Source organism: Nannobrachium achirus (assembly GCF_963921795.1).
Source record: "Nannobrachium achirus genome assembly, chromosome: 9".
Classification (NCBI taxonomy): domain Eukaryota; kingdom Metazoa; phylum Chordata; class Actinopteri; order Myctophiformes; family Myctophidae; genus Nannobrachium; species Nannobrachium achirus.
Window position 1 is genome coordinate 47,844,340 of NC_137818.1, and position 18,535 is coordinate 47,862,874.

Consider the following 18,535-nt stretch of genomic DNA (forward strand, 5'->3'; position numbering starts at 1 on the left):
CCAGTGGCTCTTTCTTGTCATGTAGACACCAGTGTCTTTTGTTGAGATTCTGAAATCTTAACTCCCCAGGGTGACTTTGATTGGTGCAGGGCTGAGCATGGATCAGATTGTAAATACCATCATTTATCTATTTCACTGCAGATTAGGTTATCATCCCTAACCCTTAAATTCAACAAATTCTTTCAATGGAATAAAAGGGCCCCTGGCATTTGGCCTGACCATCCAGTGGTGTTCTGGTCTATCCTATATGTAACTGCTACTGGTACCATTAATGCTCACTGTCAAATAAGGGCTATTATCTTTTAGACTATAATTAATCTAGAACAGGGTTCTTCAATGTTTTTCAGGCCAAGGACCCCATAGCTGAGAGAGAGAGAATTGAAGCAGCCCCTGCTACATATTGTATAAAATCATGTTCCAGATTAAACATTTTCATAGATTTCATACAGATTCATAGACTCGTTTTGACAGCACTATCATCAGAGTTGTGTAAGTTAATGTTTTAATCTTTTCTATTAATAGGCCTATGTTGGATTAATGTTCATACGTATTCAACCCATTAAGCCCAGAGGCCGATTCCACAGATGCTTTTTAAATAGTTAGTTGTTACACTAAAAAGATTCTTATAAAATCTTCAAAAATAACAGATATGGATAGCCAACACAAAAATCGAAAATGACAGCTTTCCCATTATTATTATTATTTTTTAATATTCGTTTTTGGGCTTTTATGCCTTTTATGCCTTTATTGATAGGGGGAGAGACGGGGAGTGACATGTCGTAAGGGTAGTCCGGATAGGGAATCGAACCAGCAACACCGCCAGACATCCATGCCTATGTGACAATGCCTAAGTGGTATGCGCCTGGAGCATCCCCAGATGATTAGCTTAATATGCAACATTGTTTTCTCAAATATTACAAAAGAAAAGAGGTAAACATTGTTAAAATAGCTGATCTACAAGTTCACAGCGCCTAGCTCGCAGTGTGAGCTTGTAGATCAGCTGTTCACAGCTTCTGTCGGAACAGAGTCAAACTACATTTTACACTCCCACAAATCCAATTGTCTGTCAGGGTGGGGGTGGTGTCCCCCCAGTTCAAATATGAGTACTTTGGGGGGGTTGTAGACTTAAATGTTTGGGAACCCTTGTTCTACCCTAAACCACTTCACAGAAATAGGCAATCTACAAGCTGGTTAATGAGAAAACGATTTCCTACTGTATCACACAAAGATAGTAACTTGGAGGAGACCCCCTTAACAATGGAGTTTTTCTTACAGATGCAGTTCACCTGTTGAACATAGTGAAATGTAAAAGAACGTAATTTATGTTGAACAATTAATATATTGTCACTTGGCCTGGTTAAAGAAGGAACAATATTGACTGGTTGAAATGTCTGCTGAGATGAGCTGGAAAGTTTGCAAGTATTTGAAGCGCCTTTGTGGTTATGCATTTCCTGTGTTTGAAGTACATACATTGCGTACATGACATATAGCCTGTATTTTTGAGAAGTTAAGATGCCTTGTTCTGAAAAATGATGCGTACATGCCATGTCTATTTCTATGACCGATCAACACAACACAATAAAGTAAATTGACCATTGTCTTTCACTCATGAATGATGCAGAGAAGTAGGGATGGCCTGGTTAATAAACTAGACCGCACAACACCACCCCCTGACGGTAGTGTGTGATAGCGGCTGGCCCGCTAGGCTAGTAGGGACACTCTTCCACTTAATGTCACACTGCCTTCTAGTGAGAGGTTTTGGAACTACTGTAGGTCATCTCCACAATCAAGCCACAACATCGAACCCCCCTTTCTGTGTTGCCTAGAACTGGAGGATTTATTTTGGGGTTTGTATTGTAAAAGTTCAATATTGAAAATGGGTGGTTCTACCCTTTAAGTACAGTTTGATGCCAATATTTTTGTACTTTTACTCAAGTACATTTTCCAGACTTTTACTTGTAACAGTAGCCCATTTCTACAATGCAGTATTGATACTTTTACTTAAGTAAAACATTTGGTGGTCTATGGCGATAGGAACAAATAGGACATGGAATTTCCTTTATGAATAAATAATTATAATAATGTTTTACGTTATCATACTTTTAGGGTCTGTGGACAAGCAGCACACAGGCCAAAACAAATTTCGGTCAGGCACAAGTCAAAGATCTCCATCCGTAACTGGGGAACAAAGGGATTTGTTCCCCTGCGATCACAGGGATCTCCATATATGGGCATAAAAGGGATTGTTCCCCCTGGCATAACAGGGATCTCTCTCATCATTAATATTGATGACATCAGGGAACTCCATATATGGGCATAAAAGGGATTCTGTTAGTGTGACATCACATTGAAGCCAGAGCGTGATGTCAGAGCGGCAAACCCAAGGTTGATTTGGACATCAGGGATGTGGACTTTCAAACATGGCCTGCGGTAGACCCATCACAACAATCCTACTTTCAGAATGTTACGGACACCTTTTAAGAATGTCAGTATATGGAAGAGCTAGGACAGAGCAGACTACACCTGAGATGCAACCACTGTCTGGCCAAAGAAGACCTGGCAGATGACATAGCACTATCTACAGTACGTGCGTGTGTGTATAATGCAATAGTATTGAATAGGCCTACTACATACAATTATAGCAAAAGGATTTCAAAAAGGTTTCTAATAGCATTTATTCATATGAGAAAATACTGTTTCTTCAGACAAAGTATTGGCGAATAGGTAAAATCTGCAGTTTTTATAAGCTTATAAAGGTGTATCCTATCCATTTGATGAACTGGGGCTCCTAGTAAGAGTTGACAATAAATAAAGTCTGATGGTCAGCTTGTTACATCTGTATAACCAATCATCTAATTCCTGTATCTGTAAAACATTGGCTGGATGCTTTCCCCCCTCTTTTGTTTTAAATAATGTAATTCTCAACTTCAACCAATAAAACTTTATTTCTATAGTTCTGTCTTCCATAAATAAATTATTTTCTCTGTATCAAAAAAAAGAAAGAATTCAAATATAAAGAACAGTGGGTCACTGTATTGCGTGCTTATACACACCACAATGAAATTACATTAAAGACAAGCTAAATACACTCTGCAGCAAATTGGGAGTTCTCTTCACCTCACAAATATACACAGCCTTTCGTTTATCCCTTGCGGGTTGATTGCAATACGCATTTTAAAACCGCAACATTAAATTAAATTGGGTATAATACACATACATATATACATGAAGTGTCTTTACAATATACAAGTGTTTCTTTTCGTAAAATATTTAAATGTAAAAAGCTATTATATAAAAGATGGCAGTGAGGCATTCATAGGTCTTCCATGTTTCATATAAATATGTTGAAATCTCATATCTGACTTATTTGATTCCTTGGCAGTAGCATTATACAAAATAGAAGTAGTCTTATATTTGATCCAGCCACACAGCTCCAAAGTCAGTAATACGGTGTAAGCGTCGTATACCTAACCCGAGGAATTCATGCTAAAAAACAACAACATTGGGTTACAGATACTTATCTTTCCATACCTGAAGTTAAACATCTCAAAATGACACAAAGGCATATTACCACCACTCTTACAGTGAGACAATAGTGGTTTGTTAAAGAGTGACAGTCCAGAGTTCCCGTACCGCTTGCCGCACGCCTGTCACACCACGGCTGGGATCAGTACATTTAACACTGGCAGTAGGATACATCTTACAATCCTTCCACTGCTTTAAGACCAAGAAGAAATGCATAGTGGCCAACTGTGGGCGTGGTGTACGACATCACTGCTGCTCTACAGGAAGCTGGAGGCCACAAAGCCGTGATCGTGGCTGACTCTGCTTTGGTGGATCATGGCGCGGTCGTAGGCCACCTGGACGGACTTGCGGATGCTGGTCTTGCGGCCCTCCATTATGCGCAGCTTGTCGGCCGTGTCGTCGACGCCCAATGGGGTGAGCTTGTCCCGCGGCAGCCACTGCCTGCAGCGATACAAAATATTTGTATTGCAAAATCACTCATCGTTGTCAGTCACAGGAGAAAACCTTGGCCTCACGTTTCAGCCCAAGCGCATTTGTGGTTTGCCGTTGCCACATCTGAATAAAAACTCAAGATTGTGCTTTTAGTTTGATATTTTTTTACGTAACCTACAGTACCTACAATATGTAAGGTTATGTAACAAGATGAGATAGAACAAAGAAATGCAAGTGTCTGCCTGCTGGTCAAAACCATTGAGCTACTGTATATAAGAACAGCAAAATTACGCTCTGGCTTATCGCCGATTTATACATTTTCTTGTCAGGAAAAACAGAACGTTTTGCTCCAAAGATAGCAGTAAATCACACATGCACCGAAACAAGAAATTGTCTTGACTTATAAATGTATCACAAGCAACAAATGTATATCTGTTCACATTCCCCTTGAATCACATTTTATCATAAGTAGAAAAGCCAAACAATTGGTGAAAATAGCAGATCTACAGGTAGATGGCTTATTGGCACTATTTGAGGTACCGTGAAGTAAGTCACAAGTGCTTAAATAAAAGATACAATGAACTTCAGTTGTTTCAACAAGTGGACACAGTGTGCAGTTCCTCACCAAGTCCTCTTGTTGTCAAAGAAGAGCACCAGGTACAGCCTCTCTCCAGCCTCCTCCTGCCTCTGCTCCCCCAGGAGGAGCACTTCTTTGGGAGGAACGGGGATGGGGACGCCGTTGTGAAGCAGCCCATCCTCGGGCATCTCTGGGTCCACAATCTGGGAAGGAGAGAAAAATCGAAACCGTTTCGGGGTGCAACATTTAATCGGACTAATGGATTTAATAGATGTATATATATATTTTTTTTTTTGAGCAGCAGAAATAGTGGTGCTATTTCGGCTTAACAACGTTGTGAGATTAAGTATAAAACAGGGCTTATGTGGTCAATCAATAGTGTTGTTCCCATCAGCCGCGATTAAAGTCGGAAGATAATCAGGGATCGGACCGCAATATCTGAGTCACCACTATCAACCAACCAATCCTGGTATGCCAGTATGCATTGTGTTCAGCAGCAGCAACAATTTCTGCCTGCGACAGCCATGGCCAGAGGCATTATATTTCCAGGTTTCTTCCATCTGTCCCAACATTTTGAACTCGATTGTTGTTTTCTTCTGAAAGTGACTATAAGTGCACAAGGAGCAAGTTGGCACCTCGACAGAGAGCAGTCTGGTTAAATTCCTTCAAAGTCGCCATTCGCTACATTTACTATGAGTCTGAACAGACACTGATGTAGACGGCAATGGTTGATGGAGGCATACAACCACACGTTTCTACTTGGAGCAGAGATACGATAGTTTTCTTTTCAAACTTGTTCATATCTTACAAATAAAATCAAGCTTAGTGCCCATTTACTTCATCCTGCACACATTTAAAAAGGATTGGTTATGTTATCCACAATTTCTTCACTTCGTTCATGCACACTTGAGTTTGATAACATAACTTTCCTCATGGATAGTGGATTGATTGATTGATTGATTGAAGACTTTATTAGAAGTTTGCATAGGAAAAGGTACAGTTTCATGACGGTACAGTTCACTGGTACAAGGTCTACTAAAAGGAGATCCATGAAAAGACTAAGCTTATTTCCACTGGAAACCATTGAAGTATCTCATATAACATTGAATGACAGACAAATAGAACACAGTACTATGCAGTAGATATGTAAAGAAAAACAAAAAAGAAAACAGTAAGTCTAAACAAACAGTATATACAAAGAAGGGGCAGGGGAGGGTAGGGTTGGGCTAGGTTCATTTATTTTTACCAGTTGCGAACGGCTGCTGCCTGTAAGTGGTTTTTCAGGGCAATTTTAAAGGATGCTAGTGATCCACACTCCTTTATGGCCTTCGGTAAGGCTTTCCACATTTTGGTGGTATAGCAGAAAAACGAGTTTGACCCTTTGTTGGTTTTTACTCTGGGTTGGAAGTGATCTGTGGCGCTGCCTCTGGTGTTATAATTATGGACATCCTTAATGTTTATAAAGTATTTTGACAGGTACTTGGGTATCATAGTGGTGTAGTGTATCTTGTACACCAGGCCCATTGCAAGTTGCTGTACTCTATCATCTACTCTGAGCCACCCCACTCTTAACTGGTGTGTAGCGGTGAGGTGAGTCTGATAGGGAAGGTTGAGCAGAACCCTAATTAGTTTATTTTGGGCTGTTTGGAGTTTTGTTTTCAGGGCTTGTGGGGCGTCACGATACCATACGTGGACTCCGTAGTCAAAGAGGGGTTGGATTATTGCACCAGCTATGGTCTTCAGTGTGTTGAAATTGACCATTGATAGCGATCGTACACAAATTCTCCCTTAAAGGACAACTAAAATATGAACCCAAAACCAAAGTTGTCCTTTAAAGAGCAAATTGCACTTATCTGCGAAACATTATGCATATTTTTACCGCAATGTTTTTTTAAATTACACCTTAACATCTTTCAACCTGGTGTCACTATTTTTGGGCATATTATAGATCAGAAATGATTCAACAGATATATACAAGCACCACACTGGTTGTGAGCTGGTAGATGAGCGGGTACATGCAATGCGCAATTCAAGGTGCCATCAGCAGTTGCAATCCAGTTTTCGTACATTCATCCCTGATGAACAATGTACTTACCAGTGCAGGGTAGGAAGGATATCCCCGACACTTAGCCCACACGAGGTCCAGAGGCTCCAGCTCTGTGTCCTCCTCTGAGGACGTTTGGCTGCCGTTACCTACACAGGACAACACATCAAGTGACACCAAATGCACTTGTTAAAAGTTCATCATCTAACCTGGAACCCACAGAAAAATGCATACTGTATCTCTTTGTACAAAACAATCTAAGAGGTGATGCTTGCACTACATTTGTGCAATCACTTGCTGCCTACACAGCTACATTTGTCAACTGACTTGAATTCACCTTCAAAAAGAGAGAACTTATTGCCTTGGATGTCTGAGCTTCACAATACCAATGGTCAGAAACTCAGTATGGAAAAGGTCACGACAATGGCAATTATACAGCCCATGTGTCCCAATTTGTATTACATTTTTAATCATTATAGCAACATTTTAAAGATATAGGATTTAAATGGTTAAATTAACATTAATATTGTAATTGAAAATGCTGTGTCTGTACCAGTGTAATCACAGTCTCCATTAACAATGTCCAGGAAGGGAACTTTGGAAAGTGCTGGTTTCCCCAGGCTTCGTTTGGGCGGTGAGCTGCTGCAAGACAGAATAGTACAGTCAGCCAACAAACATGGGAACCACTCAAAAGACATATAGCAAGGCTCTCACTTAGTGAGACGTTCAAATAATTTTCCTTAAATGTTTATTGGAGGGCATGCATGGTGCCGATATACTGTACATGTTTACCAATAAATATTACAGAGCATAGGGCATAGCTATACTATAGCAATTTTTTCCAATATTACCGACAAAGAAAAAAAGAGAACCTGCCATGTCTTACATTTCTTTGTGGAGAACAGGACAGGGACTGTAAATGCTGTCTTTGTGCTTACTGATCCCATTGGTAAGACCTGAAAAACACAGGTGAAAAGGCATCAAAACCATCACTACTGACTGAAATAAGGAGGCAAACAGTAAGAAGACAAAGCCAGGTGACTCACGGTTCTCCAGGATATGGTTGGACATCTCCAGCTCGGTGTCAGAGCTCACGTCTTTACCGGGGTTCTGATGCTCAGGTGTGAGGAGGTTGGGGGGTCCCTGGGTTTTCTGTGGGGTCTTGGATGGAGTGGAGAAAGGCGTCACGGAAGGGGTGGTTGCTGTGGAGCTGGGGGTTGAGGCGGCACTGGCGGTGGTGACGTCAGCCCCGTGTGACACTTTCCCGTTGGGCAAAGGATTGTCCCTCTCTCTGAAGAGTTTTGCTCCATTCTTTGCTTTCTTAAACAGTACGGAGGTGCGTCGGCCCACGCCGGAGGTGGGGCGTGGCGGGGTGCGGCCCTCCGGCAAGCCGTTGAGCGCCGCCAGCCCACCGCTGTGCAAACTGGGAGGTGGCGACAGGGGCCTCTCCTCTGCTTTAGTGCAATCATTGTTTCCTGCGTTGCTGCCCGCCGCAAAGAGTGCAGCGCCGTCGGAGCTCTCGCCTTCTAGTTTGATGCGTTTGAGGCACGGCCGGTCTGGGGACAGGGGCTCCCCGGTGATGGGCCGCAGGGTGGGAGGCTCCAGGGGCATGTCCCCCAGCCGAGGGGGAGGTGCAGGCCCGGTGGGCTCCAGTGTGGGCGGCGAAGTGGATTTGAGATCCTCTGAAATGTGACAAGAGTGGGAAAAAAGAAAATCAATTTTATTGTGAGAATTAATTTCAAATGAATGTCCATTTAGTATGCAGTGTGATGTGGTGGTGTAGTATTCACATTGGAGAATGACTTCAATTTGTGATGATTTACTTCAGGCACTCTGGAATAACCCTGTAGCTGTATGGAACACGTCATCAACACAAGTGAATCCATACGTTTGCTCTCACAACTGTAAACTGAATGTACACTGGAAACATTTCACATGACTGAACCGTCAGGTTTTCAGCTGCACTGCAGCCACCTTAACCCTGGGTTTACCCTCGACAATGTTGTCAAGACGTGGGATGGTATGGCATGAGTGTACGACGTGGCCGATGGCGGTGGTGAGTCCATGAGTGATGTGGAGAAGAGGACAATAGAGAGCACTTGGAGAAGAGGAGTTGTGAGGCAGCCATGGCTAACAAAATTCTGTGGGCCCCTACTTACTAGACTGGAGACAGTGGGGTGGTTGGGGTTGGTGCATGGGGGGGACCCTGGCTCAATTACCTGAGGACAATGTTCCGTTAGCTCATGTTCGCAACTGGTCGCATTTCAAATAGTGTCTTTTATTAAAGGAAAATGCATTGGGATTTCATGCGGTCAGCCGGTCACCCACCTTTATCGGAAGACGAGAGGCCGTTGTCTGCCTCCGGATCCTTCTCGTCGTCTTCCTCCTCGTCGTCCTCGTCTCCGGCGTGTCCGTTGTGGAGGGCGTGGCGGGGATGCTGGCCCTGCCGGTAGCGGACGTTGTTGATCTCGCGGCGCAGCAGGCGTATGCGTCGTGTGCGCGCGCCGCTACACCGCATCGAGGTGACCAGGTCCAGTTTGTCCAGCAGCGTCTTCAGCTGCTCGTCCACCGTCATGTGCAGCCGGTTGTCTGGGTCCAGCACGCTGTCAACTGGAGGAGACAAACACCCAAGAGTCTGTATTTACCATACAGTGGACCATCCCAGAAATACAGCCTTCTCAAAACGCTTTCTAGAGATACTGTAGAGTACCTCTGAACAGGTGCAGCACAATGCTGCTGATAATCACTTAAGGTTATGGACCCTCTTTAGCCTAAAGCAGGGGTTTTCAACTGATTGGGACTGAGAGACGTCCTTACAAAGAATCAGCCTGTGGACCACTGATGTGTTAGGAGGGGATATGGTTCAAGATTTGTGCTCGTCTTCAGTTGCACATAGTCTGTCTATGTATGGGTATATAGTGGTGCCCTGTAACAATGTTTCATGTATGAACAAAACAAAAGATATGAAATTACAAAAGGTAAGATTTTAATTTACTGTAAGCTCTGGGAATTCTGCCAGACAACTCATCCAGCTCTTTACAAGGGGATGCGTTTCATACATGTGCCTCTTGACAGTGTGTGCGGATAACAAGCTGACCCTCTTCTGTAGTAGTTAACTAAAACTTGTTTTGGAATTGAAGCACAAGCCTCCTCAAAAGAACACTGATAACGGTGATGTCTTTAAATCCCTTTGCCTCATAATCACAAATTACAGCAGTTGTGGTCTGTTGGAATTTGACTGCATGGTCAGGGACCACATATGCAATACCTTCACGGACCAGCAGCTGAAAACCCCTGGTGTACAGAAACATACAACGTGACCTACCATCCTCCCAAGTGCAGCCGTAGAAGTCTCGCTTCTGGGGTGACTCAGGGAGATGCATGCCACTGTCCGGGTCCAGGCCGGCGTTATAGGCCTGTCGCTGGGCATGGCGCAGTATGGCTCCACCTAGGTCTCGGAGGCGCAGCGCGGTGCGGTGGAACACTGTGTCCTTGGTATTGTAGACAAGGCAGTTGGCCACCATCAGGTTGAAGTCGACCTCCAGATCGGCCACTGAGTGGTACGCGTGGGCCTCCAGTTTGGAGCGCATGGTGGTGAAGTCCATGGGTTGGCTGATGAAGTCCAAGTAGTCTGGGACCTAAGGATGATGTATGGCCACATGGGTTATTAAAGGAAAACTGTTTTACCTGTCCTGGTAACATGTATGATACATAAAAAGAAACACGTTTACAAAGTCAAGCACATTCCAAATGATAAAATACCAGGTGCTGGACAGAACATGTGAAAACTGAAAAATAGAGTCCGTACTCTGATCAAGAACATCGTACTCTACATCTTACATGCTTGTACTGTATATGTATATATTTCACTCTACTTATACCAGTAATATTTGAATATCTGATCTGTTTTCCCTTGTTCTTTCTATCCATCTGTTCTTTTTTCCTTTCCTGAAAATGACAAATGATGGGAGCTTGAACAAATAAATATTCACCCACTTCTTTACACCTTTAAACCCGTGATGTGACACAATAAGTTAAAGTTGACGTTACATGTCAAGGAAGTGTCGACAGATGCTGCCAAGCATCTCTTCCACTGGCAAATGTTGACTTCAGGTCCCTCGCTTCATCTACTTTACTGCGATATCCAGCCAGGAACCAATCAGACGGAGCACTGACCGTAACAGTTTATGAACCCAACACTTATAACTCTTACCACGTCATCATCAGTGACTCACTGACTAGTCACATCAGAGCAGTTTCCTGAGATGGAAACACAATACAAAATGTTAACTTAGTTAGTCCTGACCTCTTTGAGGTCGACTGGCTCTTCAAAGATTTTAGCTGTGTCTTTCTCCTGTAGTTGGTCCAGTGTGAAACGCAGCAGCACCAACATGGGGGTCAACTGTATCTCCAGGGCTGCTTGGTGAACTTTTACCTGTAGAGGTGGATTGCACAGAGACGAGGTGAGACATAATTTCAGAAAGGCTTTCTAACCATATACCCAGCCTTTAAATTCCTTAAGGCAAGGGTCTTCAACAGGGGGTCCTCCAAATCTTTGTGTGAAACCTTTTTTATATTAACCACTTGAACCCTAGCGCCCAGATTCTGAGAACTTTAGTCAAAAATAGCCGATCTACAAGCTCACAACGCCTCGCAGCGCGAGGCGTGAGCTTGTAGATCTGCTATTTTCTGCAAAAAGATTTTGTAGAGGGGAAAAAGAGCAGACCAAGTACAAGTGAAAGGTCAACTTTATAAAGTATTGACGGTTCAAGTGGTTAAATGTCTGAAAACTGAAATTGACATGAATCCATAATACACTGATGATTGTGCTGTCAAGTGATGAAACTAAATTATATGGAATCTATGAAAAGGTCCCTGCTTCAACTCTCTCTTAAGGGTTTTTAAACGTGGTACATTTTGCAATGTACCACGACTCCTGAACTGGATTTACCAATGGATCTTCTCTTTAATGAATCGTTCTTATTCTGAGGTGTAACTCCAAGGACTACTAATAAAACATGACTGTGACAGTATTCACCATTGCTTAATTGAGTTATGGATGTACTGTATGTGTTACGGTCATTTGTATGCAACTGTTCAGACACTTTCTAGTCTACATTTTTTGAACTCCAGTGGAGTTTTGTATCAAGCAAGACCATAAAAACAACGCATTGAGTTTCACACAGTGTTCCAGGTTACCTGTTCTCGTTTGAGTTTCTCTCTCTTGCGGATGAGCTCCACCAATAGCCTTGCTCTCTCCAGGTCATGCCTAAGTTTCTGCCAGTACCTCAGGGCCTCTCTCGCTGCAGACACCTTCTCGTCTATCTCAGGTGGCTAAGAAGCACAATGCGTTGCAAACGTAAGACACACATGTGCATTCAAAACAAACGTTCAACAATTAGGTTGTTTTTGTATTTTTAAGGTTAGTGTGCTAATGGGCCTGGTCCGATTTTCCCTCATTTCGGATATGGCAATACTGAAAACCACAAGTGGTCCCACACGGTGGCTTCACTTACAAAACAATTCATTGTAGGTATCAGGTATCTGAATGGTCTGAAAAACTGTCCAGCCACTTGTAGGGTGTGGAGCCACGCTAAACAATCAACAGACATGTTCAATCAACAATCAAGAGGGAACAGAGCACCAATACAGGTGATATGGTTAAAGGCAATAAGTCCATTTATTAAAAATCACAACATAATTTATACTAGGAATGAAGTACAAAGTACAAAAAAGAACACACACAAAAAGTTAAGTAAATTAGTAGAAAGGAGAGGTAAGATCTACTGAGTCAAACATTGATACATTACCCACCAGGACCTATTCACTGTTGTTAGTATCCTGGGGTTTATATCGCCATCATTGTTACGGTGTTATTCCTGTAGGCTGACACTGTAGATCGTACTAACTCAATTCTAACCAAATTTACTTCTAATGTGCTTCATTTCATGCAATCCTCATTCTTCCACCTCTTGATTGTTGATTTGAGTGACGTGGCTCCAAGACTGGACCTTGTCTTCTCTTTGTTCCCCTATCAGTGATGCTATTAGCCCTGCATCCTGCGTCCCTGACGCATACTTTTAAATAAACGACGTATTAAACTAAGCATCACTGCATCCCCAGGACGCATACAACTCTATCCTTCCTGCTATCAGTCATTTCACTGCACCAGCTGAGCTGCATGTGGTGGAGTCTCCACAGCTGTGTGCACTGGCATTATTGATGAGATGATTGAGATTGTCTTGTAAATCCATGCTTCTGTCCTTTATTAACTACATACAAGTAGCTATTTGCTACTATTTGTTTAAATTAACCCATAAAATAATTCTAGAATCCATTTGAATGACCACCTGTGGGTCCCGGGACCCATTAAATTGAAAACCTAGCAACATCACTGTATACGAGTCCATACCCAGGGATGACGGGACATGATCTCACCCTGACAATCAACCAATAGAACCACTGTGTTTACGTCCATCCAGCCAAGGGACTACAACTGTAGGATCCTATAGCCTGCGTCAACGTCCATTCAGGCTATGGGATCATGTCATCCCACATCCTGCGGGGACCATAATCGAGACAACAGATCCCATAGCCTGTCGCAGAAATGCTAATAATAAACAGCTTGAAAATGGGAAGTGTATCAACTTCCTCACTCCCTGCATATGCCAATGACCAATGCTCATGTGGACTTACAAATCAATTGGTCACTGAGGAAAGAGTCGACTGTCAAATGTTTTGTTCATTTAATAGTAGGATGACATACAAGATTTATTTTTTCTCCAATTCCTCACAAACCAGATGAAGTGAAGACAGTGTGCATGACTACTCGCTTTTCAATGTTGGCTACTCTCTTACACACCTGTCTGATGTAAGCAGGTGAATATGGCAATATTACAATTTGGTTATGACCACAGGACTCACCACACAAGCAGTAGGAGATTGTTTTGATGGTAGGACGTTTACAGGTGAATTGTATGCATTCTGGTGTTAATATCAGGTGTAAAAGTGGCCTGTGGTAAAGCTCATTGTTCTGACCTGTTCAGTGTTCCTCTGGGACTGCATGGTACAGTGCAAGCGTCTGACCAAAGGAACGCCACTCCGTGACTGGCGCTTCAGTAACCAATAGCTGTGCAGCCGCTGCATGAACGGGTTCTTCTTCTGGAAGAGGATTCCTTTGCAGATGATGTTCAGCCTGTATGGCAGAGTGGGACGCATGCAGAGGCACTGGTATTAGCTCAAGCAAAAAAATCACACCCGTGTGAAATGAGCGGTGGTTTACCCCCCCCCCCCCTTCCCCCCTGTGTGTGTGTGTGTGTGTGTGTGTGTGTGTGTGTGTGCGTGTGTGTGTGTGCCTGGTCTGGCCTGGCCTGAACAACAGCGCCCCTCCCTTAACATGTGTGGTCATAAAAGGTACTGCAGGCCTGCAGGCTACATACAGACACACACACACGCACACACACACGCATACACACACGGCCACGTATAGGAGACGGTGTAACCACCGCTCAAAAATGGCTATTCTGAACACCCTGGACAGTTTTTAATTTGCTTCATTCAGTATTAAGATATTTGATGTAAATGTTATCAGGCCCTCCCTTCAGAAAAGCCTGATTAGACGATAAAATGACCAAAAGTTGAAATTGAAATATCCCTAAGATGCTCTCTCAGTAATCAGTCGATTTTCTACTTTCTATAATCGCATATCAGCCTCAACTTCAATATCGTGCAGTCCTCATGAAACTAATCTTTTCATTATTTTGGTAGAATAGAAAAAAATGCAGAGAGAGGAACAATATATGCAACACAGGTCTCCAGCCGGAATCGAAACAGGATCACTGAGGTTATATGGTCACATTATCCAGTGAGCTACTGTACATGTGTGCCCCAGAACATTCTCTCTTGCAAGAGTTGACTCTTGTCTAAATCTACGCTATTAAAACAAAAAAGAAAAGAAAAAAGAATCCTACCTCTGTGTTGGTATTTGTGGCACTATTACCACTGGTGAACCACTATTATCTGCAGATGCCTCTGGGCTTTTCTTCCCTTTCTTTTTCCCCTGCTTGGCATCACCATCGCTCTTCCTGCCACGTTTGGGCGTTGCTGGGGTTTCAGTGTAAGCGATGCGTCCTCTATTGGCCCTGGACCTGCTCCCTACTACCCTGCCCCCGTTCTCCTCCTCGTCTGAGGCAGTCTCTTGGGGAGAATGGGCCTCGCAGAAGGCTGTCTTCTTGACGGAGAAGATGGTCCCGTTGACAGTCGTTTCCCGCACTGGGTCGATCTTCATGAAGAGGCCGGCACGCTGAGCACATGTGACGTGGAAGGCTGTGTAACAGTTGGCCTTATGGCACTGGATGGAGGCTCCGCGCCCCTTCTGTTTGCACAAGTAGCAGGTCAGCTTCCAGCGGGCTGGAGGGATGTTATTCACACCTTCCACCGGCTCCAAGAACACAGTGTTGGCGAAGCAGACCTCTGGGATCCAGATGGCGCAGACCACATGCGCCCAGCGTCCGTCACTCGTCTGCTTGAAGGCGCCACCGCGATTTGGACACAGCACGCAGTCGACGGGCTTCTGGGGAGACTGGAGGCAGCAGCGGCACAGCCACTGACCCTCTGGGATGTAGGGCACCCCGTAACACTCCTGGTGCACGGCCAGGTTGCAGGAGTCACAGAAGAGGATGACGTTGCTGTTAAGGCACTCGTCGTCCAGGCACACACAGCAGAAGGCTTCGTCGTCGATGGTACTCTGCGAGGGCGCCCGGCTGCGCGCCTCCCTGTACGCCTCCTCCTCTAGGCGGTCCACCAGCAGCTCAAAAGTGTCCGCTGAAACGGCAGAGTGACCCGCCGAGGTACGGCCCGTGTTGACCATCTCTAGCCAGGCAGAGTCCTCCTCGTCCATGTCGTATTCTGCCTCCATCTCCTGCTCCTCTGGTGAGCGTTCTATGTAGCGATAGTAGGCTGTGGGCAGCGGGGGGGCCTCCACCGGCTCGAAAGTCTCAAGCAGGCGGAACTTTGGTTCGGGGAGGCTAACATGGAGATGGTGCGATGACGAGTGCACCTTATCCTGTCCCGAGTGGAGTCCGGGTCCGTGGCTCTGCGAGGATGGGGGTGACCTGGCTGAGGAGTTCTTAGAGTCTTTCCGGCGGCCTCGTGGTGTGGCAGGTTTTCGTGTAGGGTGGGCGCTGCTGGCCGGAGGGGGAGCCTGCTCCGTGTTCTCCTTGTTGCTGTTGCATTCCGTCATGTCCTCTGCCATCATCTCGTCCTCCGTGATGACAGCCATGGGGTCCAGGATGGAGATGCGGTGGAGTCTGCCGTCCAGATCCACCTCCACCACCTTCTGGGCCTGGGAATAGGTCAGAGTCTCTCTGCTGGGGGACACTTTGAGGCTGTAGGGGGAGGGCGACCGCTGGCGGGCACCCCGACGCCCACCCTGGGCCCCATCGGACTTTCTGCCTCCAGCAGCGCCACCTCTGCCACCAACATCTCCTCCACCACCCCCAGGAGGCTGACTTCTCCGGCGTGGCTTCCTCATGGGCCTCCAACCGCGCAGCCCCACCTGCTGGGGGAAATAAAATAACAGTAGCAGTCAGACTACAACAAACACCACCAGTTAATGATGAAAGTACATAGTTTTAAGTCTGGATGTTTTTATAGAAATCTTTCAAAAGTACAGTAATATGGTTCTAAGTTCTAACAGACTGGGCTATAGATTGATATATATCGATATTGTGATATGAGACTAGATATCGTCTGGGATTTTGTATTATCATAATATTTAAGGCAAAGTGTTAAGTCTTTTCCTGTTTTTAAAGGGTAACTAACTTCTAAGTAAGTAGTAGACCTATGTCCTACCCAGACACAAGACTTACTTCTAAAATAATCTTGTTTACATATTGTTAGAACTCAAAAATAATGCCAACAGTGTGGTTATGCCAGACGTTACAATAGATATGACTGTAAGCATCCATTTCAGAAAGCGTTGTAGACTTTTATCAAGTCTGTTATGACATATTATTGACATGGTTAAGAAACATCAAGGCCAAACTCGTGCAGGTTTGTTTTGCAAGGGGGGGGAGCTCTCTGGCCTGGGGGCTGGGTTATGGACAGTAAGTGTAAACATTCCTCCACACTTGCACATTGCAAGAGAAAAACATATTTGTGTACTTTCACCTGACAAGGTGAGTGTGATGACAGCAGGTGTTGTGTCAAATAGAGGCTACTGTCCACAACACTGATCCAGTGAAGGGAATTGATTGAGTGGACTATAATTCACGACTTTATGTCATAAAACTGTTGGCAACTACTATGAAGTCTGGTCACAACAAGACCAGCTTGGCCAACCAGCCTCCACGACGTTTAGATTGAGTCACGTCAGAGCCAATAGGATTGAGGATTGAGGGAACCCGCCGCCTCCAACAGATCAACTGTCCTTATTTCCACAGTAAAATGTCAGCCATATTTACAGTTCTAAAACATAGTGGAAAAGCTCCACCAATAGTTTTATGAACATGGGAATACTTCTTGCCATTGAGCTCTGACTGTAACCAAGTGCGTTTGGTAACCCTTTCGCCAGTAACACTGGATAACAAAAAAAGGGTTTATAAGTTTAAAGACAGACAGCAGCAGCTTTAGCCTGCTAACTTTGTAGCAGCACCAACATAAGCGTTAAGCCCGAAAACAGCAGATCTACAAGCTCACAAGGCGTCGCGCTAGCTAGTGATGCCAGCTTGTAGATCTGCTGTTTTCGGTAAGAAATACAGTTGAGACACTTCTGAACCAACAACTAGTCTGTCTCTCACGCGTCCCACGAGAGACACCGCATGACCACTTCGTCTCATGTTTACCTGTGATGACAGGGGACTGACACGGGCTCCGGTCGGTCGTGCGCCCCGCTCTGCTCTCACGACTGACGGCTAGTGGTGGTGTCCACGGCTAGCGAGTTAGCAGCCCAGCCGTTAGCTCCTCCGCTCCCTCCCTCACACTCAACACTCCTTGGGCTGTTTAGAAGCCGGTTATTATTTGGCGGTTTTTAAAAACGTGTCCGTGACTTCTCGGCGGCCCGTTCGGGTAAGAGCGAGCACCCGAACCCCGACCCAGAGCACGGCGGGTGGTATGTTGCCCGGGCTTTGAGTCTTATATACAGCAGCCTGGCAGGTCGTGCTCGACCTAGTTTTTTAGTGAGAGGGAGAACTGCTAGCCTCAGCTAGCTTGCTTAGCTATTTGGAGCCCTGAATGTGCGCATAGGGTACTCTGTTGCCTCAAAGGGGATGTCAGCTATCCTCTAAGCTCAATGATTGGATTTGGAGCCCTGCATGTGCAGCTTGTGCACACAGGGTACTCTGTTGCCTCAACGGCTGCTATAAGGCCAAACAAATATAAAAGAAATATAAATACATTTGACATACATTTAAATCACAAGTTTCTGAATGTGTGTGTGTGTGTGTGTGTGTGTGTGTGTGTGACTGTGTGTGTCTGTCTCAACAATTAATGTCTGTCTAATAAAGTATTCAAAACAATCAATCAAATGGGTCTTCAGGTCCAGGGCCCCACAAACAGGGGACTTCAGAGTTAATACAAATGTTTGTGCTGAGGGGGAAAAAAAGTTACATTAAATGTCAGAACATGAATCCAACATATTATTAGCAAAGATAAATGTGAACTACTGAACAAACTCTCTAGCAATGATAATCTTTGATTAACTATATCAGAATATAGAGCTATTTAACAGCTATGTTAATAAACAATATCACTTTCAGCACATTTTAATGCAACAAATATATAATAATATGTCACAATTATATAGCGCTTTTCATAGTACCCCAAATAAATTAAAATAAACAACTTTATTTAGGAGAGAAAAAAGTTAACATGCAAAAAAATTAGCAAAGACTAAAACAATAGGCTAAGACTAAAAAGCAGAAAATGTAGATTTGATATGAGTTTAGGCAGGGAAAGCG

At 44.3% G+C, this 18,535-nt stretch overlaps 1 protein-coding gene across 3 annotated transcripts; it reads right to left on the bottom strand.

The window, feature by feature from the left end:
• Nucleotides 1-2,849: 2,849 nt before the first annotated feature.
• Nucleotides 2,850-17,738, bottom strand: brpf3b (bromodomain and PHD finger containing, 3b). Of its 3 annotated transcripts, none has more exons than XM_080733131.1 (13): nt 17,423-17,738; nt 14,549-16,134; nt 13,617-13,773; nt 11,778-11,912; nt 10,885-11,013; nt 9,904-10,216; nt 8,907-9,188; nt 7,625-8,260; nt 7,465-7,534; nt 7,132-7,220; nt 6,630-6,727; nt 4,583-4,737; nt 2,850-3,966 (listed from the first exon to the last, which is right to left on the bottom strand). In XM_080733131.1, exons 2-13 carry the CDS (start codon nt 16,108-16,110, stop codon nt 3,783-3,785), a joined length of 3,810 nt encoding a protein of 1,269 aa, XP_080589257.1. In that variant the 5' UTR covers nt 16,111-16,134; nt 17,423-17,738; the 3' UTR covers nt 2,850-3,782. The 3 variants fall into 3 exon arrangements, with proteins under 3 accessions (XP_080589257.1, XP_080589258.1, XP_080589256.1); XM_080733132.1 differs by having other exon boundaries at nt 7,132-7,217; nt 14,549-16,137; XM_080733130.1 differs by having other exon boundaries at nt 14,549-16,137.
• Between the last annotated feature and the right edge of the window lie 797 nt (nt 17,739-18,535).